The sequence below is a fragment of the Dermacentor silvarum genome, chromosome 4 (genome assembly GCF_013339745.2).
Source record: "Dermacentor silvarum isolate Dsil-2018 chromosome 4, BIME_Dsil_1.4, whole genome shotgun sequence".
Taxonomy (NCBI): Eukaryota; Metazoa; Arthropoda; class Arachnida; order Ixodida; family Ixodidae; genus Dermacentor; species Dermacentor silvarum.
In genome coordinates this window covers 173388083-173416019 of record NC_051157.2, presented here as the reverse complement: position 1 = coordinate 173416019, position 27937 = coordinate 173388083, and the positions used below count along the sequence as shown (strand labels likewise).

Genomic DNA, 27937 nt, shown 5'->3' with positions numbered 1-27937 from the left:
TCATCGATGCGTGGCCGGGGATACACATCTTTGTGTGTAACTTTGTTTAATCGGCGGTAATCGACGCAGAAGCGGATTGAGCTGTCAGTTTTCTTGACAAGAACAGACGACGACCAGGGACTGCAGGACGGCTGAATAATGCCACGCTGAAGCATGTCGTCGGCTTGTTTGGCGATCACCTGACACTCAGCAGGCGATACGCGGTAAGGGCGGTGTCGCAGAGGCGCTTGTGAGCCCCTGTCAATCGAATGGAGAACAGTATGCGTGTGGCCTAATGACGTATTCTGGCAATCAAACTAGCCACGAAAGTGGTCAAGTAGTGCAAGATTTTCTCGCGGTGCGCCTCTGCAAGTTCGTCATCGATGGCGGAGCCAAACATACTTAAAGGTGGGCGATCATGCGTACCAGCAGAAGGTGTCAGGGCACTAAGGTGCAAGAAGAAGTAGTAGTTTAATGATTGAAAAATGTAGAGAGGGCGGCCGGAAAATGGAGCATATGTCCTGGTACTCAGGCCAGATGCTTCATTTTGCGACAACTTCCACTAAGGTGCAAGTTGTCCACGTCGTCAAGGCAGGAGGCGGAGGATACGTTGAATGCCTGACTTGTGCCCATACACTCGCCGCGGAGTAAGATTGAGGGAACCGGCAACGGATTCGTAACAAATAAGGATGTAGCGCCGTTGGGCATGTCGAAAACGGCAAAGGGCAACATGATATTTCTGTGGTGTTGAACGGTCTCGGAGGGTGTAAAGAGAACTGTGGACTCACGAACAGCTGCACAGGACACGGGTACAAGGGCTGTACTACTGGGTGGTATGTTCGTATCATTGGCGACAAACAACTTTTCCATTGTAGGTGCAGACGACACTGAACACAACGCAGAGAACGCAACCTCGGCACGAGCACAGTCAATAACAGCATGATGGCGAGAGAAAAAATCCCAACCGAGGATGACATCATGCGAACAGGTCGGTAGCACAAGAAACTAAATGGGATAAACAACATCTTGAATGATGACATGGGCTGTGCAGGCGGCTGACGGCTGAATATGGCGTGCGCAGGCGGTGCGGAGGGATAATCCCGTTGAAGTCGTGGTAACCTTGCGAAGCAAGCGGCAAAGCTTTATATCAATCACTAAAACGGCAGCACCAGTGTCCACAAGCGCAAGGGTACGAATGCCATCCACAATAACGTCGATGAGGTTTGCTGGAGAAATTCGAGAACGTGAATTTTTCGGCGAGGACGCAGTTCGTGCCTCGGGCACTGCGACGTTTAGTTTTCCGCGTCAGAAGGGCAGGGTCTACGGCGCATATGTGACAGAGAGCGACGTCGGGGGGGGGGGGGGGGGGGGAGATCGGCGGGTATCTGAGGTCACACGCTCAGGTGAAGAGGATTGTTGTAGCCACGCTGTGCCGTCAATGCGTCCAGGATCGTGCGCAGACGGTCGCATGACATTTATTGGGACAGGTGGGCGACGGGGACAGAAGCGTGCCACATGTCCTGCATAACCACACGAATAACACATAGGATGATTGTCCGCAGTGCGCCATGGATTCGTGGGGACTGGTCGGCTGAACTGAACTGGTGGGGGCCGAACGGGTGCCGACGCGGAAGAATAGGTGGGTTGACGAGGCGACCCGGCAACGACGACTTGCGCGTACAGGGGCGCAGGCTCGGAGGTGGCGGACGAGCGAAAGGCAAAGTGTCAGTGACCTCTTCATCTATAACTTGGCGTATGACTGGGGCCAGATGTTGCGCCTGGGCTGCCTCGGGCTCAGATTCAATTGTAGGGATCATAACAACTGAGGATGCAACATTGCCAGTGACGTATGAAGTATAACTAGCATGCCCATCACTAGAAGACGTAGAACACCTGCCTCTAGGAAATGTTCATTATACTTATTCGCAAGCAATGCATCCGTGCATGGTTAATTTTTGTATAAGAGCTCCGATATAAGCAATTTATAATTTTTTAATATAAGATAATTTGCTCTTTTCTATACTTTCTTGTAGTCATGTGACATGGTGACGAACATATTTTCACATTGTGCACTGCGTGCAGGCATATTACCATAGCCTAAACCAATTCTTATTCTTTTATTCAGCTTAGTTGTCTTGTTTTTATATCTAAAGAAAATACCTTGTCTTGCTCTTTTAGTCTCCTAAAGAGACTTGAATCTATTCATGACTTCCTGAATTCCTAGGGTTGTTAACCTCCACATCAGAGATGCTATTTCATAAAGGAATTTCATGATATGTAGGGTTAGGTATACGAAACCACAGCGTCGTTTGTCTGCATAAGATAGGTATTTGTACGCGCTATTAAACCTTAGAAAACCGAAATATTGTCAAAACATATTATTCTGCACGTGATGGTGTATTTTATGTAGCTCGACAATGTTTGATCGAGTATATTGTGAAAAACACAAAAAAGGCACATTTTCACCTAAGTGGGATATATGTGCCCATCAAGGCTAATGTGCCCAAAACATCAAGCAGCTTTAGCTTATGATCAGTTGTTGATAATAAGTAAAATTGAAGCAACACCAAGGATGGCGGTAGGCCCCCCTGACAACAGCACTGAAAACATATTGAAGGCCATTTAAAATGGCAATAATTGAAGCGGAATGGGGTACGTGCATAAGGACAAGAACTGTATTCATGCATTTGTGCATTATACACTTATCACCAGGATTTGTTTCTGAGTCAGTCAAGATTTTTCTCAGTAGAGTTACTTTTTGCCACAATTGTCAAAGCACCGCAGCCCCCTCCTATTGTTTCTTCGTGCTGTCGTAGTACCATATAAATTCTGCCATTCTATGTGCCAGAACTACGACATTAGTATTATACATGCAGTAGCTGGAGACTCCGGAATATTTTTACGACGTGTCTAAACCTACATCGGCCGTACGCGCGAACAATCCAGTTTGTCGTCTTAAAGAAAAGAGCATTCATCAAAGGAAAGCTATTCTGCAACCGCATTCCGCGAAGCTTGGCGCAACCTTTAAACTGCAGTTATTAGAGTAAGTACCAAGTGTTATCATAACCGCGTATCTTACTGTGGATAAATGTTCTATGTGGACTCCTGTGCAAACAAGCTGAAGAATGTACAATCAATTGGAAACCCCGACGGCAATCAGTGCCAGCGTGGCGGAAGGCTCGTCATTCTGACGCAGCAGGCGTTTAGAAGTGGCTCAAGGTGTTAATTAGCACAAAATCCAAGAGCACAATGGGGGGGGGGGCGGTGAAAAGAGGACACGAAACGGCCTTCAGAATGCTTAAATTATGCAAAATAATACGGCACAGGCCCTAACAATTTTGAGGCACCCGTTTATACAGGGTGTTTCACTTTAGCTGCACCAATTTTTTTAAAATTGCCTGTGGCATCTATCACAATTATCATCCTTGATCTAAACTACTCGATGAGGTAGCCATTACTTCTACGAGAAATAACAACGCCGAATTAAATAATAATTATTATAATTACGCTAATTAACTTTTTCAAAAAATATTTTACGGCACATCTTTCAATCTACGAATTAGAGCCGCTAAGTTCACAAGCCGTATATAATCGGAACGAATTCTCAGGACTGAACCAGTTCCAAAATATTAATTTTCAAACTGTCGCACGAAATGCATGCGTGTTCCAGTTATATTTTTGAGGAAAACGCTAGCAGGGCTGTTCAATGATATGATTAGTCCCACCATGTCTATACCGAGATGGACTTCCAAGTACTTGTATTGTTGTGTCTTGGCCACTGTGTTAACATTAAAATCGTAAGAAAAACGGGAGTTAACAGTTTTAAAATAGAAATATGGTGGCTAATTTTATGCAGTGTGCTCACTTGCTCCGCAGGCTACATTTGTCTTGATATTGGTAGATGCTATTAGATGACATTGGACTTGTCGACATTTATTACGAGAACCAGCGTTTGGGAACGGGACATTGGACGATGGACACAAACACGGTGCTGGACTAACCACTGAAGCCTTATTCTGATACTTATATGAATAAATATTCACAACTGCGCCAAATTATAGCAAGCAACAAAACATGTAAGACTGTACAGATGGCGCGCATATCCAGCAGAGCAAGTATATCTATAAAGTCGTGTGTCATACGACGTGTATTATAAAGCATGTTAAGATAAACCTGTAATTTTTAGTTCAGCGCCCTCTTGTGTCAATTTCGTCTCTATGTTCTGTTACCTAGCGCTGGTTCGAAATAAAAAGCTGTTACTTTGTGTGGCGAGGAACAATAAGTGGTACGTCAGAACGTTGCCCTATCTTCCTCAGGCGGTACTAGAGGCCCCGAACGGTGTGCTATCCTCACTACCTCGCGACGCTTGTCTACCTTCTCCGGCTTGCGCTCTAGGACTGACATCTTAGTCCCACTTTTCTTCCTTTGCGGCCAACGTGAGAAGTGGTCGCAAGTATTTTTGAGATTGAACTCGACAGACTTGGCTCGGAAACTATCACTATCTGTAAACTACTGCACTGAGGTGCAGTAGCAACTGCGGAGCGCCTTCACGTAAGCACGGCCGAACGAAACCGAACGAAATGCGCTCTCACGGAGTTCCAGGGTAGAATTGTCCTCTTTGGGGGGGGGGGGGGGGGGGGGCGTACGCCAGCTTTTGATGACTTTCGTCACCGATTCTGCAAAGTCGGATTATTGTGATACGACAGTTTGTGTTATCTGTTTTTTTTTAGGCACCATGCTGCTGTGTCTGGCTCTCCTTTTTACGTCACCCATGTTTGCTAATATGGAACTTAACGGTACGTCCAGCTGTCTCTAATAAAAGAAGCAGAAGTTTACTTCATTTTACTAGACCAATGGTTCGACCAGCGAAGAGTGTCCCACAACATTGCAGTATACCTAGAGCTGCGCTGTGTTCAGGGGCTGCACGGAGTGCGTCTCAACCAGCGAATTGATATCGGTTTCTAGAACACCACCATCGGTCACATGCTAATGCAGCGACCTTCTCTAATTGGTAATGCATTTATCGGCCTTTTAACGCACAGTAAATACTACAAATATGCACGCCGAAAAACTCGTGGAGCTTTAGCGCCCCGCCTTTGTGGTGCGTCCCATTGAGATTCCAGCTTGTCTGAAATTAGCATTGTAATTACAAAGTAGACAACCAGCGCTACGTACAGCGAGATTTCATGCTCTCATGATGTCCCTTTCGCAGCGTCATAGTTACATTAAAGCTAAGCTTTCATTGCGGAATCTCCCGGCCTTTGATGACCATGCCCGCTGCTGCTGTCTTGCTGTTTATCTCACACGTATGATGGGATGAAACTGGGTTTACCAGCAAAAGAGCCCGAAGCTCCAAAGAATGCTCTAACCAATGTTGGCATCGGTGATCTCGTGTACGCCGTTTGAATGCGTGGGCATTCTTTGGCGAGTGCCCCAGACCGGTCACGCGAAAGGTATAATGCCTTGTATCTGTACAAGAATGTCTAATTTTCAAATTTATTATATTTAATCATTATAATAGTGTAAACGTATATGATTGGTAGCTTTATAAGCCATAAGGGTCTATTTAAAAAACTGTCAGCCCTTCCACTGGGGTGGAGATTGAAGACCAGTTAAGCTGTAGTGTGGTGGGAATAATGCATTTCCAATTACGACTATTAAGATGTGATGGTGTAATTATTACTTGGACTAAGAAAGAATGAGAAATATATGTGATCCGGTGGTTTTCATATTTTTAGTGACCACAGGGACCAAGACTTATGGTCGCTACGGTAGACCGCCATAGGATGTACGGCATAGGTTGGCACGTTCTTCATGAACACATCCCCAATGCTGCGCTCGTTCGGTGCGAACGCGGGCGAAACGCCGCCGCCGTCGACAACAGTTGTGCGGGTTGTTTATGTGACCGCACACAACCGCTGTCAAAGCGCTGGCTACGTGAAGGAAGTAGTAGTAGAGGTTGAGGAAATGAGAAAAGATGCATGTTTCTGCAGCCCTTATAGGGAGCACGGCTCAGCATCTGAGGGGCTGGCAATGGGGCATAAAAAGTAGGAAAAGTGGAAGAAGGGAAGGGAGAGGGTAGTCGTCATCGTCTCGGGCAGGGTGCCTTACAGTCGGTCAGCCTGCATCGAATCGGCAAGGTAGCAGAGTACGACCTTGAATACCGTGCTGGGGCTGCGGGCTGGGAACAGCAGGTCCGTGCTGGAGGCTGAAGGCAGGCCCACGCATCGTAGTTGAGTCACCATGGTGGCTCGGTGTTGGTTGAGTGCGGGGCAGAAACATAGGAGATGCTCCAGTGTTTCGTCTGCCTCACACTGTGTGCAGCCTCCGGGCGGCTCTCCAGCAGGCGGAATCTCCGGGCGGCTGTCCAGCAGCCGCCAATCTGTAGGCGTAGCAGGAGGAATCTCTCCCTCCGTGTCAGTCCCCGGTCCGACAGCCGTGTCGGGGGACTCCGCCTCGCCATGCGTGCGTCGGGGTGACAGCTCAGCAGCAGTCACTGCAAGGTGCTCCTGGAGTAGTCTGACTCAATGACTGCTGGGCTGATTGCCGTGTCCATGCCGTGTGCCTCCTTTGCCAAGGCAACTGCCTCTTCACTGCCCGGGATTGCCACGCGTGCTGGGATCCAGTGCAACGACACATCGGTGCCACTTGCGCGGAGGGCGTGAAGCTTGGTTACCAAGAGGGCTGCACCAATGCCAACCCTCTCTGGGAGACACACGGCCTGGAGAGCTGCTCTTGAGTCGCTGGCCACCGTCACAGGTACTCCAGGAGGGTCTGCTGCCAGCAGGTCTGCGTCCAGGTGAAGGCCCGCCATCTTAGCAGCGGTGGAGCTGGCCGAGAAGAGAAGTCGGCATGTCGATGTCCTGCCGAGCGCGGGGGCCACACAGGCTGACCCGGTGTCGGGGAGGATGGAGCCGTCCATGAATACGAGCAGTCTCCCTGCCAGCTCTTCCTCCAGCTTAGAGGTGGCCACCTGCAGGAGTGTGCAGTTGGAATAACGGCGCTTGGAGTGTCCCTCCAGCGAGGTGCCGATGACCAAGTGCCTCTGGTGTGTTGGTGGAAGTCGCAGCGCTGGAGATACCTGGCCGACCACTGTCTGGTAGGTCTCGACCAGGCTCCCCATTCTGGAAGAGGGTCGGCTCGCCAGGCGGGTGAGCAGGGGTTCTTCGTCAGGGGCGTGGACCAGCCTGTGAATGTGCAGCAAGACACGCTGCTGCAGGAGGAGAGAGAGAGGTCACGCTCCCGCCTCTGCAAGCGTGGCCGATATCTGTGAAGACCGGCGCAGCCCCAGCACACTCCTGATGAAGCGCCAGTGGAATTGTTCCAGACGTGTCAGCCGGGTTGGTGAGAGGGTGATCAGTGGCAGGGCATAGAGCTCCCTGGAGGTGGCGGCTGCTGAATGCAGTCGGAGCGCCCAGGATGGCGAGCATCCTCGCCCCCTCAGAAAAATATCACTTGCTGCTCTGGGGACCCTCTGGACCTGCACCACCGCAGCCTTCACAGCGGGAGTCCAAGTCAGTAGGCGGTCAATCTGAAAACCAAGGTATGTCACTGTCCTCTGCCATGGTATCCTGGTGCCACCTATGCTGAGACAGGCAGCGCTCCCTCGGGTGGCTGGGCGGCGGTGCACCGGGAGGGCCTTGGTCTTGGAGGCCCACTGAAGCAAGGTGGCCCACCGAGGCGTTAAGGGCCTCCTGGATGCATGTGCGGACTGCAGCGAGAATGCGTCGTGCACCGTTCGTCCACGAGGCGTGCAGGCGTGCCAGGGCCACGTTTATTAGAAAAATACTCAACACGCATGCCTGAGGCACGTCTGCCGTGACCAGATGCAAGGAGCTCTGCATTTCCTACACATAGGCGGAAAGAGTAGCCAGATAGGAAGGCACGCACGAAGTGCCCCATGCACCCAAAAACCCCCAGCGCATCGAGGGCGTGCATCACCACCAGATAGGGCAGTCCATCGCAGGCACTCTGCAAGTCAGAAGAACCAGCAGAGCTGTCTCGCCCTCGCTCCTGGTCTGCTCCAGTGTCGACACGGCATCGACGATGGAAACAGCTGTGCAGCGGCGGTTCCGGAAACCAGTATCCTGCTCCGATAAGAAGTTCAGCACCCTGGCGATTCACACCAGACGGGCTAGTGCCATGGCCTCAATGACTTAGGAGGCAGCGGATGTTAAGGAGACAGGCCCGTAGGACGGTGGTGCAGTGGCTGGCTTTCGTGCATTTAGTATTGGCATGACAATGGCAGTGAGCCATGAGTCGGGGAGCTGTCCACTGGTACAGACGGCGTTGAGGCAGGCCAGGAGCCAGGCCTTCTCTGCGTCTGCCAGGTTGCGGCGCATCTGGAGGTTATCCCGGCCGCGCCCGGGGCGCTGCGCCGCTTGGAACGGTCAAAGGCCTTGGTCAGCTCATGGAGTTGGAATAGCTCGTTGCACTGTGCCACCACGCTGCAGTGTCCAGTCCAGGTGGTAGGCGGTGTGCGGGGCTGCTCCTCTCATCATGCTGGCAGGATTGGGGGCAGGAGAGGTGGCCGGGAGGCGAGACTGGCCAGGAGGTTACAGCGTACAGTTGCGATACTGAGGTCTATGGCTGTGCGCACACCTCGTCGGACGTAGGGGACCGCTCCTGTGTTGAGGATCAGGAGACCTGCACGGAGGCTGATGTCCGCGATTGCATTGCCACGAGTGCAGCAGCGTTTTCCCCCCCAGGCTGTGTGGTGGGCATTCATGACCCCACACAGGAGGAAGTCTTTTCCGAGGCGGCTTGCCAGCGGCAGGAAGCTGGAGGCATCCCAGGCGTGACGGGGGCGGTAGTATACGCTGGTCACTGTGGTGTCGCACGAGCCTATGCGGACAGTAACCTCACAGCACTCCATCTCGCCACCGGCCAGATCAACCACAGAGACCACAGCAAGGGGGATAGTCGCCCGAACGTAGACGGCACATCGGGCAGCTCCCTGGACATGGCCTGCCGTCCGGTGGGGTGCCTCGGTGCACGTGTCTAGGGCACAGGATGTGGTACTTAGGTGGCACACATACCCTGGCGAGCGTAAAGCTCCAGCCATTACGTACACCTCCTGCGCAAGGTGTAAATACAGCGGCGTCTGCCGTCGCCGCAGTAAACTCGCGTTCCACTGCAGCACTCGAGGGCGTCGGCTGTTGCCTCGGCCACTAGCCATGGTGGTTATTGTCTCCCTGCAGTTCCCCAGCCCGGAGGCAGATGGTTTTAGCGGGCTGTATGCTAGGAGGATCTCACCACTGCTCGGAGTGTGAGCTGCAGGAAGGCGATGATGGCGTCCCTCGGGTCAGCGGCAGGAGTCGCCAAGGACTGTGCTGCACTGGAGTGCCGGGAGGGGGGGGGGGCTGGTCTCCAGGGGCCAGCAGCATGTTGAGCATAGGTGCTGGCTGGCTTGGCTACAAGGGTGCCCTTTCGTACCATCGTCCGGACTGCGTGCCTGGACAGCGGGACTGAGGAAGTCGCCAGAATGGTGGCCACCTTGCGTTCCTCCTGGCATCTGGGGCAGGCAGGACTACAGGCAGGGTGGTTGCCACCACAGTTGGTGTAGCGGGCCTGGTTTCTGCAGAGTTCTGTAGCCGGGTGTACACAGTAAAAGTTTTTACACCAAAAAGGGTGTAAATAGGCTTGTCGCAGAGACGACACCCTAAGGGTTTAAGTTAGCACCTATTTTACAAGGTGCCTTTTCGGCACACCGTAAAACAAGGGTGCCCATGTAAAGAAACTGTACGGTGTTGTGAAAACACCCCCACCGAAGGGTGGCAGCTACACCCTTCATTTATTTTTCCTTATTTAACACCCACTGTGGAGGGTGCCAGATGGGTGTACAGCCCCTGTACCAGAAGTCACATAGCTTGAACCGAGCTTTAAAGTGGAACACTTTATGGATGAATGAGACCTATGGTATATTGCTTACAGTTGCCTGAACTTAAATGTTTTTTAAGTTAAATTATAGTTAAACAATATATATGTATGATGCATGTGGAGATTTAAAATATTATTCCATGAGCCGTGCTTTGAAAAGTGCATGTTGTCTCATGCAGGAGTTCAATATACATCACGGTCTCAGTCATCGGAGATGTATCACTTTTTTTTTAAATCTGCTCAAGCTACACAACTGAAACACAAGTTATACGTATCGTACACATGCACTATACACACACAAAAACATCACATTTAGTATGTCTTAGATCTCTGGCTAATATGTATTCTGCTTCACTCCATGGACATGCAAAAGAAGTCACTGCTGCATTTGTACAAAAATGCAAAGCTTAACTAAATGGTGAAGCATATATATGAGACCTATATGTAACGATTTGAAAATAAAATGTGAATGAACTTTATTTTATTTCATGCAAGGAGCAATAAAATACAAGCGTTTTTTGTAAAGTATCGCTGCAGTTAACAATATAGTTTGCAACTGATCACAGTAATTCACATGGATCACAGTATATCTGTGGTATAATATAAGTGTATACTGAGTACAAGTGAGAGTACGAGTGAGTAAAAGCAGAGCAGCCATTTGCAAAAAAAAACTGTGTGGTGGCCTTCACACAAAACAATTATAGTACATTAACAGAGGTGACACCACGTATATATCTGCTCTTCATCTGTGCATGTTTCACCTGAGTACACAATAAGATTTGTTCAACAGTAATATCACACAACTCTGTAAGGGTGTTTCTACAAACACATTGCTGATTGTAAAAACAGCCGTTCTGAAATAAAACAACGGTTCCTTTGGAGACATGCCACCAGCAGTGTCGACCACGAGGTTATGGGTGATACATGGTAATTAGTTGCTAAATAACAAAAATAAAATACATATAATTTTTAGTTTGAGTGGACTCATCGTAATCGGTAAATTGAAGCAAGCTCTCTGCACAACACATATAGACTTTAGAATCTGGAAAAAATGCAATTACCCACACAACTGTAGCACGATGAACTTTGGCTATCACAGCACGCGAAACTGTACCTGAGGCTGCTGTGAGCACAAAGACGCGCACTTCGAGGGGACGTTCTGCTCACATCACGCAACAGTGGGCAGCAATAGGGATTCGTGCAGTGTGCTGGTAGCCCGCTGCTGGGCGACGTAAGCAAAATGTTGCCTTGAGTTTCAGCAGCATCTCAGTTTTAGTTTCACGTGCTCAGACAGCCTAAATTCATCACGCCACACTTCTGCGGGTAATTGTATTTTTCCAGATCCAAAAGTTCACATGTCTTGTGCAGAGAGCTTGCTTTAATTTCTTAGTTACAATGAGTCTGCTGAAACTAAAAGTAAGATATATTAGATTGTTAATTAGCAACTAATTACCAGAAATCAACCATCCACACATGGTCGGCACCACTGACAGCATCTCTTCTAACGAACCGTCCTTGTACTTCAGAACGGCTATTTTTAAATATTACGTAAATTCTTTGTAGAAACACCAGTATATGTAGTATATAAGCGACTACCTTTCACTCGGATGAAGCATTGGCAACACATGTACAAAAAATAAACGAGCTAAAGATACTACAGCCTGCCAGCAGATTCATAAAAGTTAAGCAAAGGCTGCCGGTATTCATGACAATGTAACAGTACTTCAGCCTGATAATTGTTCCATGCAACATTTTTTACAATCCAAAACTTGTAAAAAACTTGTAAAACCTTATAAAAATTGTATACTCTGTTGCGTTTTGACTAGTATGTCAGGCCTCAGTTGCTAAGTTATACATCATAAACATAAAACATAGTACATAAAAGGACAGTCAAACCACAAAAACGTTCACTTGTATTGGGTAGGTTACACTATGCAACACATGCGCAAAATATAAAATATTGACCAAGCAGCATGTTACGAAAAGTTGAGCACTGGCTGCCAGTTTTGATGTGCCCTATAAGGGAATACAAACGTTAACAGTTGTAATATGCAGTACTTATAAGCTGGGACATTGTTCCCTGGCTGGCAAATAGGTTTCATAAACAAACTATGTTAAGGAAGAGCAAGCAAGCTATAATCTTTGTACAAGACTGCTGACAATTGTTTCACACACATTAATGTTAAGGCAGACCTAATAAGAACTACACGTATTGTAATCTTCTTTTCAGCACATAGCAACACCCAGCAAACGTTTTCGATAAATCCATGCAGACTACAGTACACCACGTTTCTTTTTCGCTGACCTACACTTGGGCACTATTACATTGTCTGCCAAGTCATCAGAACAAAAAAAGCTGCAGTCTATAGATAATGTGGTTGGCACAGAGGCAGCGGAAGAAGTTACTGGATCATGCTATTATCGTGATCAAAAAGAAAGAAAATGATACATTAAAAATTGCACTAAACTATTGCTCAAGCTATTGCACAAAATTGTCAGGCTAGCATTCATATGGTAATGTACATGAACCTCGGTGTCGCATTGCCTGCACAACTCTGTTCACAAACTTTGTAACAACCACTTGGCATTGTTACATTCAAACCAAAAAACGATCGTTCCAGTACTGCACTGGTGTTGAAGTATTTAGGCCCATATATAATGTTCAATACAAAAAATGCACTCATGATTGCGATGACCCCTTCCTCCGCATTTTTGACCATGAACAGCCGCTCCTTGTCGACACAGAGGTGGAGAAACTCTGCCTGTTCCAGGTTGTGGCCAGAATACACCACACAGGGGGTGAGTGGAACCGTCCTGCAATGACAACAAAGAAAGCTTATTGATCATGAAAGTATAATAATGCTTTTGTGTAAGCACAATATAAAGGGGTTTCTATGCTTTTTGTCACGGAGCGGCAGATTTTCGAGAGATTTCCAGTGGTTTTGACGCCAATTAACGGCCGCCAAAATACGTCGTGTCCTCACTGTGCGGCGTATAATTTCGAGAAGGCGACAGGCCGATTAATGGGCGTCAAAAACGTCGTGGCCCCACGGGGTGGCATCTCGTTTCGAGACATCGACACGCCGATTAACGGACCTAGAGGTGTGCGTCTGTGTGGTGCATGCAGTGCCAGGGCTCGACCTTGGAGAGAGGGCAATCTACCATCCTTCGTCCACGCTGAAAGGGGCATGGCCAAGACTTTTGGGAGGAGTCATGAATTAATTAGGTGAACTCTGCATACCGGCAGTTCCCCTACATAGTGAACTAGAGAAAGGAGAGGCTATTTAAGTGCAAGTTTTGGTCCCAGCTAATTAGTCTACAAGCTGAACCTATGTGCTGCTGAGAAGCCATCAGGGGGCTAGTGCCGTCCAGTATCTCCTGGGCCGCCTGGCCACGTCGGAATTCCGAGGAACTAGTTGACGTACGAGACTACAAACCAACGTCTGCAACGAAGCTCACGGTAGATCGCCTTAAGTTAGCTCAACCTGCTGGAGAGAAGACGTCAAATCTAGACTCCCGGGAAATCCAGCCCAGCAATTGCAGCCACCTCAGCAAGATCGGCCCGCCAGCATTCTTCGGGAAAGCTCCGCGCACCGACTTCACGGTTTATGGTCTTCCAGCTGCTGCCCGGCCACGCGTATGACATCGTTTCCTTTTGAACTTCATTTTAGTGAATTGCTGTTAGTTGTTATTCTTGTATATTTGATCCGCGCCCTGTTTCATATGTATATGTATTGTTAATTGCTCATCACATTTCTCCGTCATCATTGTGTTTCAGGGGCGCTATAACGTAGAGATTCCAAACTGTTTTGATTCCAATTTCTGCAATCAGCCTCCACGATTGGTCAAAACATTTTCGAGCCACTCCCAACTTCGCCTGTCTGTCACGTGACGTCACGAAAACCGCGACAGCTCCCCATCTGATATAACGTGTACACACTGATTATGCATGATTAAACCGCACAAAAGAAAAATAGTGATTCCTGATTCGACGCCTTTTCACCATTAGCCCTCTGCTATTATCCAATGTTTTCTGGATACGCCCACTTCGCCTGTCTGTCACGTTACCTCACAAAACCGCGAAAACTCACCACGTCAAAGTGACGTGTACGCGAAAAAAATGCTGTATTATGCCGAACAAAACTGAAAATTTCTCTGAATAGCCACAGACTGCCGCGTTCCGAAAGGAATAAAAGATTGCTGCCCGAGGATCACTCAGGCTCTCGCTACTCGCACCTGCCATTGAGCATGTAATTATTCGCGCATGATAAACATTTTTGTGTATCAGTAAAACGTTATCGAGCCTTTTTGGCATGCATACAACATCACTCTTGCAACTCTTCCTTGCTGAGGATCCGTTTTAGCAGCATTCTTATTCTTCCGTTGCACACCGCCGCGATTTTCGACCAGCCACCGCAAGCTAATTAAGGCGAAGCGGACCAATCGGAGAAGCCGGCACCACCCTCTTCATGTGGTTATCTATTTTCACTGTGCTGGCTGGGCCCCATCGAAACCCTCTCCACTAGAGCGTGCTCCTCTTGTCAGCCAATTAGATAAGAAAAACCGCTGAGTGTAAGCAATGTTATTGGTTTTGAAAGCAAACAAAGGTAACCTCCTATAAACGAGGAGAGTGCTTGATTGGGTTGTTCAGACAACGCTGCGGGTCACCGCCCGATGCTTGCGTTGGTGGTTACGTAAATTTGACGTCAGGAGTTTGCAATCAAAACTGTTTGGAATCATTTTAGTTATAGCACCCCAGGTGTGTTTGTATTGTCTTTTTGATTATTTTATTTTATTAATTGTGTATACTTATCTGGCGATAAATATGTTTTCGTTTTCGTTTACTCCCGACTCTGACTCTTCACTCTGTTCGCTTGAGTACGGAACGACCAACCGGCTTGTATACCCCGTCGATTGACTTCGTGCCGACGACGAACGGGTGACAGCTGTGACACTTATGCAAGCAAGTATAATGTCATGCAGCCTTAACTGCAAACAATCTAGGCTGTAGAGAAGCTTAACACAACCCAGCATTATTCGAATAACCTGTGTAATCCAAGCAAGGTCAATTTTGCAGCATAGATGCTCCTCACATCGAGTGCAAGAGCAATTCAAAATTGTTCGTTTGTTCATCCTTACGTTTTGTATATTGACTTATGATTTAATTGCTGTTTTTTATTATTTATACATGTATTGTTGTTGTTCTTCCTAATATGTACAGCACTTATTAATGATTGTATCGCCCCCCCCCCCCCTTGTAATACACTCCCTGTGAGGGCCTTTACCGGTAGCATGAATAAATAAAAATGAATAAATAGCTGGTGAAATTAGGTAGCATCTCAGTTCCCATTGTAAAAAAAAGCATCTGGATCTGTATACAGTTGCCAAACTGTTTCTACGATTGAAGCCATTTGAGGAATTACAGCATTGTTTAGATCCTTCTTCTTCTTTCTGGGATTTTACGTGCCAAAACCAGTTCTGATTATGAGGCACGCCGTAGTGGAGGGCTCCGGATTAATTTTGACCACCTGGGGTTCTTTAGCGTGCACTACAACGCAAGCACACGGGCGTTTTTGCATTTCGTCTCCATCGAAATGCGGCCGCCGAGGCCGGGATTCGATCCCGCGACCTCGTGCTCAGCAGCGCAACGCCTTAGCTGACTGAGCCACCCCGGCGGGTATTGTTTAGATCCGATTTCATTAACAAAAATGTGAAGGAACTTACGTCCTCATGTACAAATCGCGCTGGCACTGCTGGTTGTTCCTTCCCATTTCAAGCAATTATCCTCAGAGTTGCAACAGCAAGGAGGTCTGTAAACAGAGGACAATTCGTGTTAGCTTCAATGATCACACGGACATGTGCAATACAATTGCACAAAATTCTTGTTCTTTTTTACTTGTAAAACCTCTGTTTACCTTTGATTCAGCAATATCTTTGTTTTATAAAAGTGCTGAATATAGCAATCACAAAGCAAGAGGTTATAATTGTCACACAGAAAATTTCGATCGCGATCGAGGGGTCCGCACTACCATGTAGATCAAACGTGGTAAATTCCTCGTTGGCGTAACCTATTCTCCGCGCACAGGCGCGGTGTTTCGGACAGCCATTCCCGCGCCTGCGGGTCAGCCATGCCAGATTATACCTTTCTCACGTCTTACGGCACTCTACCTTCAAATACCATCACTGATTTTCCCGGGGAGCAGTTGAGGCATTTTCTTTGAGTTAATATGTTTTGAAAGGTCACGGAGAGCATACGGAACAACCAACCGGCTTGTATACCCCGTCGATTGACTTCGCCCCGACGACGAACGGGTGACAGCTGTGACACTTATGCAAGTAAGTATAATGTCATGCAGCCTTAACTGCAAACAATTTAGGCTTCAGAGAAGCTTAACACATACGAAATGGCTGGCATGCGCGAAAATACTGCTCCAGGACAGTAGCCCCGGTCTCCACTACGGCCCCTACTGCTCCCCCGGGAAAATCAGTGATGTTATTTTGAAGGTAGAGGCGCGAGAAAGCTATATAATCCGGCATGACTGATACAGCACGAGCGCCGCAGACGTGAGTATGTCCATCCGACGTAACGCGCCCGTGCGAGAATATGTGACGCCAACGAGTAATCTACCCCGAACGTAATCCTTTTTCCCATTCACGCGTCCTTTTTGCCGTAAGACGCCGTTTACTGGCATTTTCTAAACAATCTTTCTGATCGCGACGCCGGCTTACCACATACCATAAAACAAACAAGATGACAACGGGCTTACCTCGTGAGCAAGTTACGAGCGCGTAGACTGTTGAACATCCGTTGAGGGGGTAGCGCTGAGCCAACACGGCTGAGCTGAGCATTAACGTTGATGGCAGGCTTTCCGCATCCAAGCATGCACATACGTGCACCTGAACACACGACTTCTTCGATGCCATTGCGTGCAGAGTTTTGTAGACGAAGTGAAACACATTCAGCACAAATATCCCCGCGCTATGACGGCACATCACGAGCACACACGCGCACGTCACACAGCGACAAATTAGGAACTTCGCCATTTTGAACATGCCGAGAGTCAACCAGCGTAACCATCCATCGCTTCTGTTCTTCGCTCCCGTTGCGTCAATCTCTGTTCCTTGGGGCCTTGCTCCACTCTTGAGTACAAATCAAGACATATTTACGGTGAACTAACAATTTGCACAACATAAAACGATAAAAGCCGACTGACTACACATTCGCAGCTGCATCAACCGCTTGTTAGATCCTTCGAGACCGGAGGCGCAGCGCACGGTGCCACCTGGTGCCGCGCTCTGTGAGCACGGAGAACAAATCAGATTCGGTTTCTTTTTCCAGATTATGCTGTAGTTGCTGGAACAGTAAAATTATTGCTGGACAAATAATTTAACTCTGAAAGAGGATAACGCTTCCTCTTCGACAAGGTAGTGCAGTTTGTTCAAAGAGATAGAAAAATCAAGGAGAGGAAAGGCAAGCAGGTCAACCAGACAAGCGTCCGATTTCCTACAGGGGATGGCAAACCCCAGTGCCCCTGTGTTGCAATGCAGTGCACTGCAATCTGTCTAGTGTAGTGCTAATTTGGGTTGGTTGGTGCATGTAATGAACGGGTAAATAATGAGTTGTGTCATAACTTTTTATCAATGTTATAACGTATATTTGACGAGGACTGATATCCATAAAAGTACTTTTTCATTATTATTTTGATAGGGCATATTTTTATTTCAATATTGAAGCGAGACAATATGTGAAGTTTAGCCATTTGACAGAAATGCTGTCAGCGGCACCAGCCTCGCAAAATATACACCTGAATAGTGTCGCATAATGCACTGGTGTTCCACATATATGCACCAAAAAGCTTTTCTCGAAAATAGAAAGGAGAACGTCATGCAAGCTCTTTTAGAAGGAATATCTTAAAAACTTGATTCGCTCACCAAGTTCGCACTTAGTGGGTACATTTTGCGTACAGGCTGACTTTAATTTTGTAATTACCGCATGCTCTTTAAATTGAAAATGAAAGCTAGCCGATTGCGATAAATACAGATGGAGTTTAATACTTTACGATCGATACACTTAACATGAATTGCCTTGAATACTGTATTACCGAATAAAGCGCCTTTATTATCACCAATGCTCTGGGCATGTTATATATAGCCTTTGTCGAAGACGCATGCGTACACATGTGTGTACGCATACATATTTGTGCGTCACTTACACCCTTCTTGAGCATAAATAAACACCCTTGGTGCCAATCGGAGGGTGCAAAAGATGCACGCACCCTATATATAGGGTGTAGTATTGTAAAATAATGACAGAAGGGTGTGAAAGGGTGTAAGCAAGGGTGTTAAAATTAAAATACACCCTTTTTACACCCTTTTGGATGTAAAAACTTTTACTGTGTATGCGGATGCAGTTTTTGCAGCAGTTGGGCAATTTACATGTGCCTGCCACGTGGCCGAGGCGTCCAGACTGCTGGCATTGGAGCGTACGGGGGCGGGCCGGCCGCACTGCGAAGTGGAGCTTGAAAATGCTGACGCTTACAGGAGGCAGCTGGCCGGCGAACCGGATGACTACTGTGCTCTCCTGTCGGGTGGCTGCAAGGACGGGAATGCTGCTCTGGATGCCCTCCAGTAGCTCAGCTTCGCTGTGTGTTCCATCGACTCCGTGAACAAGCCATGTTCTCCGCGTGCGGGCCACAACAGGGATGCCACGGAGTTCGGCGGTGGCCAGCAACACATCGAGGCTGCTCTGAATCGCTGCGTCTGCGGCAACCACATTTCTTTTTGCATTTACGCGCACCGCAGTCACTGCCTGGAGAGACGATAGTGCACTAGCCAGTGCAAGGCGCGATTCCTTCGCGAAGGAGCCGCCCTTCTCGGAGCGCCGCAACAAGACCATTCCTGCCACGGCAAGATCTGAAGCCAGGGCCACGGTGGCTCTGGTGCAACGGCGGGCGGCGCGCGACATCAGCAGGCTGAAGTCATCAGCAATCTCAGGCGTGCTGCCAGCAGGCTCGTGGGCTCTCGCCCGGCTGGTCATGGCCTCAGGCATCGGCTGTCTGTGGTCAGCCTGCTGTGGGGGGGGGGGGGGGGGGAGGGAGGGTGCTGGGGTAGAAGTTGAGGCATACTGCAAGGAGCGGGAGCCAGCAAGGGAGGGGTGCGCCAGTTGGAGGGGACTGCTTGGCCTTTGTTGTTTTCGTTTTCTTTTGCTTTTTCGTTGCCCCATTTGTGGCTGGCCGCTGATTCCTTTTCAGGAAGTCAGCTGCAGTATGTTGCGGCACCTCTCAGTGAGGTGCTGGCGAGGTTCTGCCGTTTCCTGGGAAACAGTAACTTCGGTAGGGGTAGTAGCCGGCCTCCCAGGAACAGCAGTGATGCGGTCTTTTCTGCAGTAGGCGTGGTAGCTGCAGGCCCCACTGCGCTGGTCACCGCCGTCGCTGCATCTGGAGCTTGTTCGCCAGCAGCAGAGCCGGATGGAGGAGTCAACGGCTTCCGCTTTGAGTCGGGAAGGGCGCCGAGGCCCTGCGACTGCTTGGGAACCTTGTCCTCGCTGTCTCGGCCACGCTTCCAGGAGGTTGACTCGTCCATGTCTACCTCGTCTGAGGTCACGGGGAGGTTCACCGTTACTGGCTCAAAGGTTTCAGTGGGCTGCAGTGCCGCGGGAGCTGGATTGGTCAGGGGGAGAGCATTTGGGACCTCTCCCGATGGGACCGGAACGTCGGTGACAGGGGCAGCCGAGGCAGATCGGCACTGGTTGGCCGCGCCGCGCCTTGCCAACCACTGGCCGACGATGTCCACAGCCCTTGCCCGTGCGGCATTGCGCTCAAGGACTACGGCATGTCGACCTTCGCACTTGCCGAGCACCGTTGTCTCTTGCGAGGAGGTCGGCAGGAGGGAGCCACGAACTCCGCCATGTCGTGTGGGAGCGGCGCAACACGGGAACGGGCTACAGAACGCTGCACAAACACCACGCGAGAACGCGCACCAGAGAAGGCCGTTGCTCACGTAGTGCAAAAATGCACGTGGTACAACACCGGGTGCGAGTACGACGCGCACCCGCGGAGCGCGGACACCTGACACACGAGGCGCACGTACAACGGTGAACACGTGGCACGTGTAAATAGCAAAACACTCGGGCGCGTGCGATTCCAGCAGGCCGGGGAGCACATTGCTTGCGGAGAATCCAAGAGCAAGCCTGGAGGTGATGGCCGAAGTTCTTGCGCACGCGCAATTCATGCACGGCACGTCGGGGACGATGAAGAACCCGCGGTTCGTACCGCACTCGCGGAGCGAAGCTCACGCACGTCCGCACAGGAACCTAAGGCGCCTTCTGAAGTAGCGTAAAACATGAACCGCGAAGATGTTAAAAAATTAAATTATGGGGTGTTACGCACCAAAACCACGATCTGATTATGAGGCATGCCGTAGTGGGTGAATAATTTGGACCACCTGAAGATCTTTAACATGTAATTGAATCTATGGACACGTGTGCTTTCGCATTTCGCCCTCATAAAAATGCGAAAGCAACCTTCTCGACCACCGCGGCTGGGATTTATCCCGTGACATCGTGCTTAGCAGCCCAACACCATAGCCACTAGGCAACCACAGCGGACGCAATGAGGTGCTTTGAGGGCAGGAATGAATCATGTTGAAGACCTTCCTTCCATTGTAAAAATGTTTCTTCGGCTATGGGGTAACGTGTCATTACAGCGATCGAAAAGACTTAACAACCGTCCTTCTTAATTAGGTCAATAATTCGTTAAATCACATTGTTTGCGGCTATTTCTTCAGAGACACCAAGGGGTAATTATCCGGATAATAACTGCAGCATGACGAGCGTGCAGCCCCCATTATACATGAGCTCACCGCAGCAAAAATACTTCAATACAGATGATTAGATCAACAATGAAAGTGATGTAGTAGGTTCGTAATACTAATTAACATATTCGATTGTGGTGTTTCTTTCAAAGTTGATTTATCTTGATAATTGGATTGGCTTGCTTAACTTATTTGCGTCACAACTTTTGATTGACTTGACTAGAGTCGCAAACTATGTAAGGTGCCGATTTGTTGCTGTTTTTCTTCTTTTTTTCAGATATAGGGTATCTGAGAAAACTGATTTCCTGCGTGAAAAATTATTTTTGATATCACCGCGTCTTCTCACTTACCAGTATTACGATACTTGCCGACGTTTCTTATTTCATATAAGAAAATAGATCCGCAGAAGCCTAGAGAAAAATAGAAGTGTATAAATATCCTCACGTAGTAGTCACGTTGAAGAAACAGTCGAAAAACTGTGAATGACGGAAAGGACTTTTTTATTGGGCGAACCTGTGTCCACAAAAGCATGTTGCAGTCGATGCACAACGATAGCGGCGAGCACATTCGGCGATCGTCGAAATATCATCAGCGGCGAAATGCGTCGGCGTTTATGCCTAAGTCGTCGAAGGTTCCAGATTATTCCCTGGTGCCCGCGTGTCTTTAGAAAGTACTAGACAATTCACGTCGCTTATGCAATCAAATTACATAAGCATCGGTGACAACAAAGAACGGATAGAAGTACCCATAACGTTCGTGAAACTTCCGATATGTGCAGGCGCGTCCTGTGCCTAACGATAATGTTTAACATCTGTTAGCCGGTAAAAAGCAGTCACCGGTGAAATATAAACACGTATATGTGTGAATACCCTCCCCCTTAAAAAAGCATCGTCCCGATGCTACAAGCAAACAGGAAAGCGAAAACAAAACCAAGCGCAATAAGAAAAAAATACAATAACAAAGCAACAAAGTACCTAAGTTGGTCAGCTGGCGTAGAAAGGCTTAAGACGAACCACGTCGATGACTTCAGGCTGTGCGCGGCGCCACTGTGATTGTGAATTGCCGTCTCGCACGACCTCATAGTCCAGTGCGGCAAAACGTCGTATGATCCTATAGGGTCCGAAATAGCGACGTAACAGTTTCTCCCTAAGTCCTCGTCGGCGTATTGGAGTCCAGGCACAAACACGGTCGCCGGGCTACTACTCAACGGAGCGTCGTCGAAGATTGTAGTGCCGGCTGTCGGTCCTCTGCTGGTTCTTGATGCGCAGGCGGGCGAGCTGTCGACCTTCTTCGGCATGCTGCAAGTAGATGACAACATCGAGATTGTCTTCGTCGGTTAAGTCCAGTAGCATGGCGTCCAGTGTTTTTGCCGGGTTCCTTCCGTAGACCAGCCGTAAACAGCGCCATGTGCGTCGTTTCTTGCACGGCCGTGTTGTGTGCGAAGGTCACATACGGAAGGATGGCATTCCGCGTCTTCTGTTCGACGTCGACGTACATTGCCAGCATGTCAGCGATGGTCTTATTTAGGCGCTCGGTGAGGTCATTCGTCTGCGGGTGGTAGGCGGTGGTCCGGCGATGGCTTGTCTGGCTGTGTCACAGGATCGCTTCATTTAGATCTGCCGTAAAGGCCATACCTCTGTCGGTGATGAGTACTTATGGGGCACCCTAAAGCAGGAGGATGTCCTCAACGAAGAATCTGGCTATCTCAGCGGCACTGCCTTTGGGCAAGGCTTTTGTTTCGGCGTAGCGGGTGAGGTAGTCCGCAGCTACGACGATCCATTTATTCTCGGCCGTCGACGTCGGGAAAGGCCCCAGTAAGTCCATTCCGATCTGCTGGAACGGTCGGCGAGGTGGTTCGATCGGCTGCACAAGTCCGGATGGCCTTGTCGGCGGTGTTTTGCGTCGGTGACAGTCTCGACATGTCTTTACGTAACGTAATGGCCGACGTCGGCAATGAGGCGAGGCCAGGGCCGGTATTTTGTAGCGATGACTTTAAAGTAATAATGCCTTTTCGCGCTTATCGCGCTTTGTCAGTGGTCAAAGCGACGGTGCGCTCGCGTTATCAACTAGATCAGCCGGCTGTGAGCGGTGGATGATAAGACTATTCTAAAATAAGTCATAAAGCATCGCTACAAAATCGCGGCCCAGTAGTATTTTTCTTGTACCCTCGCGAGCATGCGGGAAAAATCGGTGTCCAGCCGTTGGGTCGTCATGGAGAGCTTGCAGAACTTTTGGCCGCAGTGCTGAAGGTACCACGAGGAGGAAGTTAGCTCGGAGTGGCGAGAAGTTCCTCTTTAGGATAATGTCATTTTGCAATAAGAACGACGCCAATCCTCGCCTCAACACTTTCGGCACAACGACGGTCTTGCTTTCCAGTAGTCTACAAGGCTCCTTAGTTGCGGGTCGGCTCGCTGTTATTCGGTGAATTCGTCAGCACTTTTGTTCCCAAGAAAGTGTCGTCATCCTGGTCGTCCTTTGCGGGGCTTCGACGGGGGCGCGAGACAAGCAGTAGGCGTCAGAGTGCTTTCACCAAGACTTGTAAATGACGGGGATGTCGAATTCTTGAAGCATCAGACTCCATCGTGCGAGGCTACCTGAAGGATCCTTCAAGTTAGCTAGCCAACACGAAGCGTTAACCTTAACGAACCATGCCAAGGCAGCATGAGCACGGCACGGAGGGGAGGCGAAGCACCCGCCGCTCCGCGAGTGTTGTCTAGGCAACGGTCTGGCTCGGTTGGTGAGGGGTATCTTTTTTTTTTTTGATTTAGCATACACATTACACCCGGCTTAAACAGCACAGCTTTTAAAAAGTTATTTTCGTCATTCTCAGTTTTGCTTCAGTGTTGTTGACGCTCACAACCGCGGGACATATTGAGCATTACCGCGTTCCTGCTTCATGCCGGCGGTGGCTGTATCTACCGACCATTACCCGTTTCACCGTCGCGTGGTTATGTACGAAAATCGGCACGCACGCACACCCGCATTCAGCCCACACTTTGCTGCTTCACATCACAATGAAGACTCCACGAAGAGGCTCCACGATGTACCGAAAAGACGATTGAAGGCCATAACAAGCGAGCGCTGATGCGAGAATAAGGGCACATTCACACTTGCGACTATAGACGACGCCCCGCGACCGATTGCAACTGGCGACCAGAAAGCTACTGAAGACGAGCGATGTTCACGCCGGAAAATGCGACCGACGAGTCGCTCAACCGAAATGTACCGCGATATGATGTTCACGTCTGCTTGCGATGTCATCGCCGCGTAAAACAAGCGTCAGTGTATACGGACGTACTGTTCCTTCGCATCTGGTTGGTTCAGCTGTTCTGCGACTGCGGTCGCGCGACTGAAAAATCGAGCAGCGAGGGACTGGCCCGAAACGATCGCCTTTCGAGAAAAGCGGCCATTTGCGACTACTTGCGACTGGTCGCTTTGCGACTAACTCGGCAACGCGACCTCGCCTAGTCGCAAGCGTGAATGGGCCCTAACTGGATAGGCGAAGGTCGCCCGGTGTCCTTCGCCCTCAATCAAGTGAGCTTTGTATGTGATGGTGAGCGTTAATTGTGGCTGAATTTGAACATTGTTGAACTTCAACGTTTTCACACTATGTAGGCATAAATTTACCACGTAGAAATGAGGGTCCAGAGAACGTCTGAGCTCTTACCTCGAACTCGCATGTCTTTCGATGGTCGTTCTACTTGCGAGTTACTGCACACCGAGACACTCGAAACTTTTCAAGAGTGCAGATGTAGTTCCCCTTGCTAGCTTTTTCTCACTTGTGCTGTGTGACAGGGTGGAAGATTCCCAGGTTCTTAATACCCTGCGACCGTGGTACTTGTGTACGGCACTTTGTCATTATTTCGTGGCAGTGCGAGACGCCATATAACTGAAGGATAGTTTATTCAATTACGTTAATGGAGAGAACTCCTCGAAGCTGAAAAAATCTGCAACAACAAAGTAACTAAAGAAGAACACTGCGATCTTAAATCAATGACCTGCTCATCAGTCTCTGCTGTTCTTAGTTTGCTATAGCTAGTGTTGCGCGCCTAAAGCTAAGTAATTGTTATGAAAGTTCGTATGTGTCCCAGAAAAAGTATGCGCTCTAGGCAAACTTTACAGAAATGCAGCCGGACGAAAAACTGCCTTCACGCTTACTAATATGATATTGGTGACTTTTACCGATGTTTGACAGTGTAACATGCTCGCCTATTAATTAGAACGCATTCTCTCTTGCAGAAAAGTGCTGCAGAACTCCAGACCAGCCATTTTACACTGATGCCAACATTGACGAAACTCGCATTCTCTTTATATTTAACTCATCAAGTGGACTGTGCGAAAGTACTCTCATTGTTCAAAACCACAAAGATGTGTATTCGTCGCGATTTGATTGCGTATCACAATGCAATCCTGGTACGTGATTGAAGTGAACGTTATTTTTCCCTTTGTGAGAGACAAAAACGTTGTTCAAACGAAAATAACATTCATGTAATGCCCCATCACGAATGTTCACAATGAGCGAAATTGTTTGTAAAATTTGTGTTATGAAATTAATAGTACCTAGGTGAACATCGTCACGAAAATAATAACGTGGATTTACTGGGACCGTCTAGCTGAAGACACGCCAATGAGGGGTGTTTTGCTTAGGTTGCTGGGGTGCCCTAAAGTAAAGCACGTATCGTCTCTCTACGATCCCTGGCAAACAGCAGTCTTCACGCGACCTAGCGTAGCCATACTACTGAACATGCCATGCTATTCCACAGTCCTAACGAGGTGACCACGACACCGGAAAGCAGCACGTCGCATTGAAAGGTGTTATTTCGTCAGCCGTTGTACAGTTCACAATAACGCACAGTAGTTCGCCTGCGTTTAGGCACCGAAAGTGGACAAACGTTCATAAGGCAAGACCTTAGCGATCAACCGCGCCTGTCAAATCTCGGAAAGCAGTGCCTGACAAAATTTTCTTTTGGCAGCTCCAAGCACCCAGTTAAATATTGTTGGCCTAAGGCCCAGGTCGCATTACAAGGACGGCAAAGTTCAGCTGGCATCAATACTGCTGCACTCAAGGTAGTTGAAGTCTGCACTGTGAAAGTCCCCTCATGGACACTTGCCTTCTTGGATACCGATTTAACAGCCCTACTCATCGCCCGTGACGATGATCAGTTCAACAACGAGAACGAACTCTTGGAACACCTGAATTGTGGCGACTAGATCGGGGATATATACACCCCCCAACACCCCATAACACCGCCGCCACCTTCCCCCAGGAGAATCCCGACACCCCTTCCCCCTTATTCCAGATTACCCCCTCCCCTCTTAGAGACACGCACTCATCATGGGAAAAAATTACACTGATCCAATGCACTGTGGCAATCGCTTTAAAAATCTTTACTCTTCGCGGATGTGAACGCTACGTGGCCCTACCTATTTTCGGCCGTATACGCTCCGTCGCACTGGACCTGCCTCTATGTACCGCTATCAACACTAGATCTCTTGTGCCGAAACCAGTGTCACTTTTTGGACTGTATAATTTTTCCACTTGTTATAGTTTAGTCCTTTTGTTTAAAGTATATGGAAGTGCCGTGTCTATTTTGCTTAGTTTTTTTTTCGTGTAAAATGATATTGTACTTAGTTTTGAAAACGTCTGAACTGAGTTCTTTGAAGACTTGTACATGAGGAATTTGCTTCACTTCATTCTGCATAGAAAAAAAGAACAAACCTTCTGTAATTAAATGAAAAGTAAACGCTCTTCCTTGTATTATTAACATTTTCAGACGTGGTGGCAGAATGCTATGAGTGTTTACATATGGTAGTGAAATTAAAATCCGCAAAATGAGGCACCCATTTTGGCCTTCTATAGAGCGTTCCTTCGTGCCCGCCTGTCTGTGACCACCTGTCTCCACCTTGTAGCATTTCTTTTTGCGCAACAACATCAACTCGACATGCACGAACTCCCCTGTACCATGTGGTTGAATATGCCTGCATGAAAGGCTAATTAGTGTACTTCGGGTAATTAGCAGCTTTTCCGTCACCATTTATTGGAAGAAGCGTTCAGGCATAATTAAATAAAACAGCGTGGTAAGAAAAGGGCGAGCCCCTTGAACCTCCCCCCCAGGCGTTCTGGTAACACCCCCGCCCCTAATTGATATTTTGGATAAACCCCTGGACGAGATGCACTAGAAATCATTAACCGTGACGATGAAGTTACCAGCTCGAACGTCAGCACGGCTAAGAGCAAGAGCAAGGCAACGATGCTGTGGGATGAAGGGCGATACATCGTGCAACTAATGGCATGAAGAAGCCGTCAGACCAGCAGACTTCACCAGAGGTCTTTTGGTGAAGTGCCTCGAGCGGCCTGTCGAGTGACAATTTTGCGTGTATTCGCGGGATTCTTTCACGCTCAGAAAAACACCTTTATGTAGCCTTGTTTTGAGCAACGCATAACTGACGTTATAGCACAGATTAAGGAGGAGGCTCATGAAAGCTCTCTAAAGCTTTCAAATCACACAATGGAAAAACCAGTGGTAGCTCGCCACCTCTTAATCTTATGTGATGAAAAACGCAAATTAGCAAAGCGCGGCAACCGCCCAAACTAATCAAAATAGTAAAACAGCGACTCTCAGCCCTACCGCAGGCTTCCAACAAATACGCAAGCACACTAGAACACGATAACTGGGCTTAGTTTTGCAACTCCTTGCAAAACACCCTAACTTTCACAGCAAACCAAATCCACAGCAAACCAAAACAGAAAATGAGCACCGAGTAAAGAAGATAATCGACGCCTTTGAAGGGTTGGATGAAGAGCTCACTCAGGCACTTAGACACACAGGATAGCACGATGCTTGGTCTCCTCCAGCACGTAACTACTCCTAGGGCCAACCAGAGCAGGTACTACACGCTCCAATCACAGAGGCCGAAACTTTCAAGGCAGCACAATCCTCGCGCATAAGCACGGCCCCAAGTCAAGACAAGATAACCAATAGTATACTTATAAACCTAGATGGCCCGACTCTTGATCATCTGACTCAAATATTAAACTCTCTCTACTGGGAAACTGAAGAAATGCACAAAGAATGGAAAGATGCACGCATCACCCTCATTCCCAAACCCCATCCTAGAATAGCCTACGCCCTAAAGCTTTGACGTCCTGTCTAGGAAAACTATTTGATCGAGTCATCGAACGACGACTGCCAGCTTACATTGAAAAACAAACCCTTTTCCCCCGTACCATAAAAGGCTTCAGAGAAACCCTGTACACTCAGGATGC

The 27937-nt window shown here is 48.5% G+C and overlaps 1 protein-coding gene across 2 annotated transcripts in view; it reads left to right on the top strand.

Moving 5' to 3' along the window:
• Positions 1–27937, top strand: part of LOC125944847 (uncharacterized) — a 202653-nt gene that overhangs the window by 133647 nt on the left and 41069 nt on the right. The window contains exons 2-3 of one of the 2 annotated variants that reach the window (XM_049666214.1): positions 4710–4775; positions 24910–25083. In XM_049666214.1, coding sequence (XP_049522171.1) covers positions 4715–4775; positions 24910–25083 — 235 coding nt within the window. In that variant the 5' untranslated portion in view covers positions 4710–4714. The remainder of the gene's footprint in view (positions 1–4709; positions 4776–24909; positions 25084–27937) is intronic. The other variant, XM_049666215.1, reaches the window with a different exon arrangement.